At 37.9% G+C, this 9,493-nt stretch overlaps 1 protein-coding gene across 7 annotated transcripts in view; it reads right to left on the bottom strand.

The window, feature by feature from the left end:
• LOC106876441 (protrudin) overlaps positions 1-9,493 on the bottom strand; it is a 95,527-nt gene that overhangs the window by 15,511 nt on the left and 70,523 nt on the right. For all 7 annotated transcript variants that reach the window (XM_052974443.1, XM_052974441.1, XM_052974445.1 and 4 more), the window contains 5 exons: positions 8,939-9,009; positions 7,454-7,634; positions 4,424-4,519; positions 2,785-2,897; positions 2,020-2,141 (listed from right to left, as the gene is read on the bottom strand). In XM_052974443.1, coding sequence (XP_052830403.1) covers positions 2,020-2,141; positions 2,785-2,897; positions 4,424-4,519; positions 7,454-7,634; positions 8,939-9,009 — 583 coding nt within the window. The remainder of the gene's footprint in view (positions 1-2,019; positions 2,142-2,784; positions 2,898-4,423; positions 4,520-7,453; positions 7,635-8,938; positions 9,010-9,493) is intronic.

Raw genomic sequence — 9,493 nt, 5'->3', positions numbered from 1 at the left:
ACATACATATATATATATATATATATATACGACAGGTTTCTTTTAGTTTCCGTCTACCAAATTCACTCACAAGGCTTTGGTCGGCCCGAGGCTATAGTAGAAGACACTTGCCCAAGATGCCATGCAGTGGGAATGAACCTGGAACCATGTGGTTGGTAAGCAAGCTACTTACCACACAGCCACTCCTGTACCTAAATTAATATTTATTCTTAGTAGGACAGTGAGCTGACAGAATCATTAGGACGCTGGGAAAAATGCTTAGCAGCATTTTGTCCATCTTTACGTTTGGCATTAAAATTCCATTGAAGCTAACTTTGTCTTTCATCCTTTCGGGGTCACCAAAATGACAACTAGTTGAGCACTTGGGTTGATGTAGTCAAATTAACCCTTCCTCGAAATTGCTGGCCTTGTGCCAAAATTTGAAGCCAATATATATTTAGTGTTTTATTCTCAACCATATAGGTTCAGATTCAGTCCCACTGCATAACACCTTAGGCAAGTTTTCTACTATAGTTTTGAGCTGATTAAAGCCTTGTGCATGGATTTAGTAGATGGAAACTAAAAGAAGCCTGTTGTATATAAATATATATGGATGTCTGTGTATGACTGCTTCCATCTTCTTGTCTTGACATCACATGACATTTTATATACAAATGTCACAATCACACAATTGGTGTCCCTTGTTTCCAGTCTTCTGTGAAATCATGTCCAACCATGGGAAGTATTATCTTGCTTGGAAACAGGTGATGGCTGGTAACAGGGAGGGCATCCAGCCATATAAAATGTGCCCCAAAGAATTTTCTATATGACTCATGCAAGAATGGAAAAGTGGATATAAAGCAATGATGATGATGATGATGATGATGATGAGTAACTGCAATTTATCATACAGTGGGTGAAGAATCTATTTTCAGTGAATCAATATTCATATTGATTAATAAGGTGGCTAGCTGGCACAACTGTTACCACACTGGGAAAAATGCATAGTGTAATTTCATCCTCTATATGCTCTGAGTTCAAATCCTGCTGAAGTCAACTTTGCCTTTCATCCTTTTGGGGTCAATAAAATAGTACCAGTTGAACACTGGGGTTGATGTAATTTACTTATCCCCTCCCCTGAAATTGCTAGCCTTGTGTCAAAAATTGAAACTTATATTCTCTCTCCTTGATGGCCATGTTTTAACAACAGTATTTCCTTGTTAACTTGGGTTGGATCAGTTTTCAGAACAGTAGATCACCACTCCATTTTAATTTTGTGCCATTTTATCAATGAGGTTCAATAATGACAGATATTCTTCCGATTCACAAAGGTTTTTTTCTCTGGCATAGATACCAGTACATACCACTTGTCAATTCAAATTCTGGCTTTTACACTAGCATCTCTATCATCATTTTACAAATACAACAGAACAGTTAGACAAAATAGTCTTGGGAACAAGTAGAACCAACATGGTTATTTAAAAATCATGGAGACTGATTTATTCTTAACATATGAACTGTGGGTAAATTAGGAAGTAATTTAGCTGTATCATCATCATCATCATCATTTAACATCCATTTTCCATGCTGGCATGGATTGGACGGTTTGACTGAGAACTAGTAAGGCAGGGAGCTGCACCAAGTTCCAATCTGATTTAGTATGGTTTCTATGGCTGGATGCCCTTCTTAATGCCAACCACTCCAGGAGTGTAATGGGTGCTTTTTATGTGCCAGTTACGTGACACCGGCATTGACCACAACTATGATCTCACTTGGCTTGACAGGTCTTCATAAGCATGGTATTTCATCAAAGCTCTTGGTCACCTGTCACTGCCTCTGTGAGGCCCAGCATTCGAATGGTGCTTTTTATGTGCCACTGGCATGGGTGCCAGTCCCACAGCACTGGCACTGGCCACGACTATCATTTCACATGGCTTGACAGGTCTTCTCAAGCACAAAATATTGCCCAACATTCAAGGGGAGCTTTTTACATACCAATTTCATGGTATGGTATCTGCAATTAGTGATTAAGTTTCTCACCTGTTCAGTTTGACCATTAGAATCCATTTCTGGTACTTTTGGACCACTCGTGGGATTTTCAACTTCTAATTCATTTTCATCTTTCCATTTTGCCATAAAAAATTGAGATTTTTTAGAAATATCTGAAACCACAAATACCAATAAGATAGTATAAACTTTATAGGTATTATTTGAAATATGATGAAATAGCTTTTATAGCACAGACTAATTAGTTTGGTGTAATTAGCGAGCAAATTAGACTAAACTTTATCTCCAGGAAGAGACATGACCAGATTAAAACTAATATATCTAGAGTGGAGAGTAACATTCAAGAGCCAGTACTTAACTCTCATAGTATGGTAAAAATGAAAATAAACCTTTTCCTAGATAGGATATCAATCTAACATAGCTAACAGTTCCTGCTGCCTATTTCCAACACTGAGGCAATGTGGATTAAAATGTTTTGTTCAGACACACACTAAACGTAGTCCAATATCTGATCCATATGACCCTCTCATCTCTGAGGCTGCAGATGACTCTATAATTAATAATTATGTATACAGTTGTACAGAGACTCATTAACATAGACACATGCAGTTTGGTTTGGAGTGCTGATGATATAGAGATACTCTTCAGAACAGCTGAAGAAATACATAATTCAGTAGGAATATTAGAGATAGAAAACAAATTATGACTACAAAGTAAATATTGATTCATTACTTTAAGAATGAGATGGATATTGGTGCTTACAAAGATAAATGCAAAGATAAAGAGGATCTAACTTACATTTTAACATTTCTTCATGACCTAAGAAAAACCAATTGAAGAAAAGGATAAAATTCCAGCGAGCTGGAAACATGGTGAGGAAGATCAAAAAGGAACAGATTTCTATGTGGAATCTGCAAAAGAAAAGCAAGGAATACATAATCAAAGATATTAATGATAGCATGGATTCAGAACTTTTAACAGAAATAAAAAGCATACAAGAAATTATCTCTGAATTTTAACTGAAAAACAGACATTGAAAAGCAATTCTTTTTCCTGACTCTCATACATCGGTCCTTAAATTTTAGACATTATATTCAACATTGAATTGTGGAAGATATCTTGCATGTATAGGATCTCTTCATGAGTAACCAACTTAGCCAAAAATTAGAGATGGCAGCTATTTTTCACAAATATAAACTGGGAAGTAATTGGAGTTTTGTGGTTAAGTGGGATTTGAACTTATGACATATTGGAAAACAAAATTGTGGGTCAATACAAGATAAACTTAATGAGGTAATTTTATCAACACTTTTAATTTACTTTGTTAAAATCTGTGTACAAGACAAATTTTCCCCAAACCAGACCTTACTGAATTGAAAGGACATATTCGTTAATGTAAGTCTAAAGTACAAATGCCTGAAAAAGGGATGGGATGGTCATGGCAGGAACAGCTTTGATAAAAAATTTGGTTGATCTGTGTTAATTTAAACAGCAACTGATTTGTGTAGAAAATGTCACCTAGGATCAGCCATGCAGTAGTTACTGGTTCAGAGAGCTGTCAGTTGTGATAAATATATAGTACAAGAGTGGTTGTTGTTTTAGAGAGCTGTGCGTGAGAATGAATGTATAGCACCACAGCAGTTTAGGTAGCAGGATTGAAGATATATTGCCATACAATGGTCACTGGTTTAGAGAGTTGGGTGTGAGAATGAGAAAATATATTGCCATATAGTGGTTGCTGGTTTAGAGACCTAAGTGTGGGAATCAGAATATATGGCAAGTGCTTTGCTGTTCAACTTAATTTTGTATGTTCAAAGGTTGTTGTGGCAGCCTGGGTAGTGACAGTCAATGAAAAATATTTCAAATGTTTGGGAGTGATTAAAGATGGTAGTCACCCCCAACTCACCAAGAACATTGGGTATATTTGTATTTGTCTGGATCAGAGGAATAAGATCAGGTTACTGAAGTGCTTAAGTGTTTGTGGATGGCTAGTTTTATAGGTTGTAGTAGACTACAATAAACCGTGTTCCCTACACTGCTAAGGCGTGTGCATGCATATTAATGTGGAAAGTGCTATTTGTCCTTTATAAATGAGATATAGACAGTAGGAAAGGTAGTATAATTTATAATGGAGTGTGATATGAGTCTAAGAGAGTAAAAACATGTTAATGATGCATAGGTTATAGTGAATGGATAATAAGGGATGTACAAAATTAAAAACAGTTTTCTTGGATAATGTGATCCAAGACAAACTATGTTTGAAAAAGAAAGACAGGTTGGTCATAGCTAGAATGGCTTTAATCAAAGCTCCACATTACTTAAAGTTTCGTGAGTGTGTAGATCATCTGATGTCCATATATTGTGCATACTGTATTACAGCATGATGTGTATAACATAACTGTTTATGTTGTTAAACGACTATTTATGGAACACTTACCTGAGTGAGGGACCTATTTCTTCCCATTTTAGAATTGTGTAAAAACTGTCGAGGTACTCATTGCAGCGGATCAGGAAATCATTGACCTGTATCAAGCTAAATATAAAGTTGTTAGAAAAATACATTCTGTAGTTTCCAATGGAGATTTGAAGAAATGTTTACTTAATGTATTAACAGTGTGTGTCTGTATAAAAATTAACCTAATAGAAAACATTGCTCATAGAAGTGTTTTCATCATCATCATTTAACATCTGTTTTCTATGTTGGCATGGGTTGGATGACTTGAAAGAAACTGACAAAGCCAGGAGCCACACCAAGTTCCATAATCTGTTTTGGTTTGGTGGATGCCTTTCCTAACACCAACCACTTTACAGAGTATACAGGGTGCTTTTTAGGTGGCACCAGCACCTGTGCTGTCTATGTGGTACCAGTACTTACACCAATGTGGCACTTCAGTTTTAAGATCTCAATTCTGTTGTGGTGGGTAGTACAAAAATGCGCCACATTTCTTGATCCTCTGTCACCTTTGTAAGGTTTAGCATGACACCTGTGCTTATCTCTCATACTTTAGCCTTCTAACACTTGATATAAAGCCACCTCCTCCCTAATACTTGCCCTGCCCTACCTAGTCATGGGGACTTTTCCCCCACTTTTCCTTTCTTTTCATGTTTTGCAACTTACTAGGTAACCTCACTCGTGCTGGTGGCATGCAAAAAAATCACCCAGTACATACTGTATTGTGGTTGGTGTTAGGAAGGGCATCCAGTTGTAGAAACCATGCTAAAGCTGATACTGGAGTATGATGTAGCCTTGTAGCTAGACAAATTCCAAGACAAAGATAAACCTCTGTACTTGGCTTTTCGTGACATGGAGAAAGCCTTTGACAGGGTGCCCAATCCCTTACCTGGTTGGTGGTCAATGGAGAAACTAGAGATAGATGAGTGGTTAGTGAGAGCTGTACAAGGATGCTGTCAGTAAGGTGAGGGTTGGCAACGAGTATAGTGAAGAATTCCAGTTAGAAGTAGGGGTCCAACAACGATCAGTCCCCTCTTATTCATCATAGTCCTCCAGGCAGAAACAGAGGAATTCAAGACAGGCTGCCCCTGGGAGCTCCTCTCTGCTGATGACCTTGCTCTAATAGCAGAGTCACTACCAGAACTAGAGGAGATCTTTCAGGTGTGGGAGCAAAGTCTAGAATCAAAGGGCCTTAGAGTCAATCTAGCAAAAACCAAAGTCTTAGTAAGTAGGAAGGCAGACAAACCACAAATCCCTTCAGGTAGATGGTCCTGCTCGATCTATAGAAAAGGCATAGGTAGAAACTCCATAAGATGTACCTAGTGTAAGCTATGGACACATAAGAGGTGCAGCAGCATCAAAGGAAGGTTAACCGGGAAGATAGTTTTTGTGTGTGACAGATGCACAGGGGCAATAAACACTGAAAATGTGCAGAAAACAGATTCTATCACATGCCAAGGGGAAAAACTAGAAGTAGTTGACCGCTTCCGTTACTTAGGTGACCAAGTCAGTTGCGGAGGTGGATGCTCTGAGAGTGTAGCTATTAGAATAAGAATAGCCAAGGCAAAGTTCAGAGAGCTCCTACCTCTGCTGTGAAAGAGTGAAAGGTAGACTGTATGACACATGTGCGAACAGCCACGCTACATGGCTGTGAGACATGGGCTGTGACTGCTGAGGACATGTGTAGGCTTGAAAGAAATGAAGATAGTATGTTCTACTGATGTATAATGTCAGTGTGCATGCATGACAGAGTGTAAGTACCCTGAGACACAAGTTGGATATAAGAAGCATCAGATGTGGTATGCAAGAGAGATGACTGCGCTGGTATCGTCATGTGTTACTTATGAATGAGGATAGCTGTGTGAAGAAGTGTCACACCCTAACAGTGGAAGGAACCTGTGGAAGAGGTAGACCCAGGAAAACATGCAGTGAGGTGGTGAAGCACGACCTTTGAATGCTGGGCTTCACAGAGGCAATGACAAGTGACCAAGACCTTTGGAGATATCTTGTACTTGGAAGACCTGGCAAGCCAAGTGAGATTGTAGCCGTGACCTATGCCAGTGTTGCATAACTGACCCATTTAACAGTACCCTTCAATTGTCAGGCAATATGCTGTGCTTGAGAAGACCTGTTGTTGTGGCTGATGCCAGTACCACCTCACTGGCACCCATGCCAATGACACATAAGAAGCCCCATTCGAGCGTGGTCGAAGCCAGTACCGCCAGACTGACTCACGAGTTGGTAGCATGTAAAAAGTACCACATGAGTGAAGTTGATGCCAATTCCGCCTGACTGGCTCCTGTGCAGGTGACACATAAAATGCACCATTCAAGCGTGGTTGAAGCCAGTGCCAACTGACTGGCCCTCATGTCAGTGGCACATAAAAAGCACCCTATACACACTCAGAGTAGTTGGCATTAGGAAGGGTATCCAGCTGTAGAAACCTTGCCAGATCAGATTGGAGCCTGGTGCAGCCTCCTGGCTTGCCAGTCGTCAGTCAAACCATCCAACCCATGCCAGCATGGAAAGAGGACGTTAAACGATGATGACTTTGCATCACATTTCAATATGATGAGGATGAACTGTTTTATAACTAACTTACCTACTCAACAATGGAGAATTAAGAGATTTTATATGGCAACTGATTTTCAAACCCTCCATACACACATTAGCACCACATCACATACAAATAACACCTATTTGCTATCAGTAAAATGATTTTAATGAAGACTCAAAAATCCCAAATATTCATTGTCACCCAAACAGTGTTACTAATGACAGCCAACATGACTGATATAGATATATAATTTCAGTAAATATCACGCACACCATAAATGTAAACACCTCTTTGGAATACAATAACATAATCATCATTTTAACAGTCATTTCCCATGATGCTGTTGGATTAGAGGAGGCTGTGTTTTATTGCTGAATTATACAAAGTTGTGCAGCCACACTGTGAGACTTCTATAACAATGAAGTAGATGTAATTAATAAACAATGAAAATAGTTTACCTGTATTGGAATTCTCTAACAGTATTTTGACATATTTCTTCATCCCCATTGTTTTCTCCAGGAAGATAACATTCTCTGTGGCTTTCAGGCAGTATAGTGTCAAATATACGTGTGTGTATATGAATAAGTGATAAAGTAGCAATAGCTACAACTAGTAAAGACACTAAAACAAAGAAGGCAGCTGAAAGATAGAAGTAACATATTTCATTACAAACAACAAAAACGTTCAACTGATCATCACTCACTAAACCCATTCCCAAGTAAAAATAAATTTTTTTAAAACCCTCTATCAATTCCTATAGAACAATGTCTACAAACACTAAATATACATCAACCCATGAGAGAGATTATGTGGTTGCATGAGTTGCTAGAAATAGTAACCACTCCTGCAAATAATAATTAAAAGAAAAGGTGGTGAGCTGGCAGAAATGTAGCACGCCGGATGAAGTGCATAACGGTAATTCATCTGTCTTTACGCTCTGAGTTCAAATTCCGCTGAGGTCAACTTTGCCTTTCATCCTTTCAGGGTCGATAAATTAAGTACCAGTTGCATCGACTGGCCCCTCCCCAAAAATTTTGGGCTTTGTGCCTAGAGTAGAAAAGGATTAAAAGAAGTGGCAAGGACAATGTGATCATAGACAAACAAAAAGGACAGGATGTTCGTGACTAGAACGGTTATGATCATAGCTCAGTTTAATCAGAGCTGAACTGGGCCTAAACCACAAAAATATGTATACACCAACCTCTCTCCTCATCTTGTCCCATTGCATGGCCCCACACTAATCAGTAAGTTCATTCCCCCTGCTTTGCAGTGTGATGCCAATGGATTTCCTCTCTCCTTCATGTTTTTGCAGTAGACATAAATTTCTAGTAGTTCAAACAAGACATTAACAGTACCAATTTGAACAGTCTTGGAGAGTTTGTGAGATTTATAATGTCAAAGGCACTACTCCTTTCTCTTGTATATATAATCCAGTAATATAATCCTTTAAAAGAATTACATTACTGTTGTCCATTCTCTCCATCCTACACTGTCTATCATCAGCCTTCCATTGACACTAATCAACATCTTACAGTTCCATCTAAACAAGTTTACAGCCCTCTGCTTCTATTTCTGTTCTCTATCCTATTTTTCTTAAAATGCGTATCTAAAACATTCAATTATTAAAACTCCAATGGTGTTTCTGAAATGGTGCACTATAGATTTTTTAAAATATAATTTAAGGCTTCAGAAAATCCATACTAATGATTCATTGTTTTGAAATTGTAATTCATAATTTTGTTATACACAAGTATAACTTATAAAACAAAATATTTTGTTTTTGTTTTCTTTATGTTTCCATGAGAAAGTGAGTCAATAAATTATCATTTATCTGCCAGTGAACCACATTATCAAAAGAATGGAGAGCCATTGCTCTAGAGAAATGTTAGGAAGCTATTTGCAGGAGTGTTTCCATGTTATTGTAAAAATACTGTGAACAATACCTTTAGACAAAACAAAACATCCGATGTTACAACAGATCCACAAGGCAATTGTCAGGTTTGGATTACGCCATCTACAACAGAAAGAAAATCCCTTGACAATCAAGGTAACGTTTTTTTCTTTTAAATTGGACATTGTTATCAAATTAGGTTAATTTGTGGGTAAAATCTGGGAAGTAAAATATCAGACAGACAAGAGCAGTGTACTGTGGAAAAATATCTAATAAAATAGGTAGTAATTAGTCAGAAGACAAGAGACTGCTTTGTTGTATACATTCCTAGATTGGTGAAACAGTTTCACCTGGAAAGACTATTGTTCATGTGATCTGGCCAATCATGACTTCATGTAGAATAGGTTCCAGTGCCAAATATCACTTTTAGCACCTTCATTTCAGAGCCTGTCGATTAGTATAAAATCAACACACATGACCACCATACCCAGAGAATGCAGAGAGAGATTTGGGGTGTTATTTTCATATCCATATGCTTACATACATGTGCATACACACACACACATATATATATATATATATATATATATATATAGTTAAAAAAAAC

The sequence above is a fragment of the Octopus bimaculoides genome, chromosome 18 (assembly GCF_001194135.2).
Source record: "Octopus bimaculoides isolate UCB-OBI-ISO-001 chromosome 18, ASM119413v2, whole genome shotgun sequence".
Lineage (NCBI taxonomy): Eukaryota > Metazoa > Mollusca > Cephalopoda > Octopoda > Octopodidae > Octopus > Octopus bimaculoides.
The sequence above is the reverse complement of the archived record's forward strand: the minus strand, read 5'-3'. Positions and strand labels throughout refer to the sequence as shown.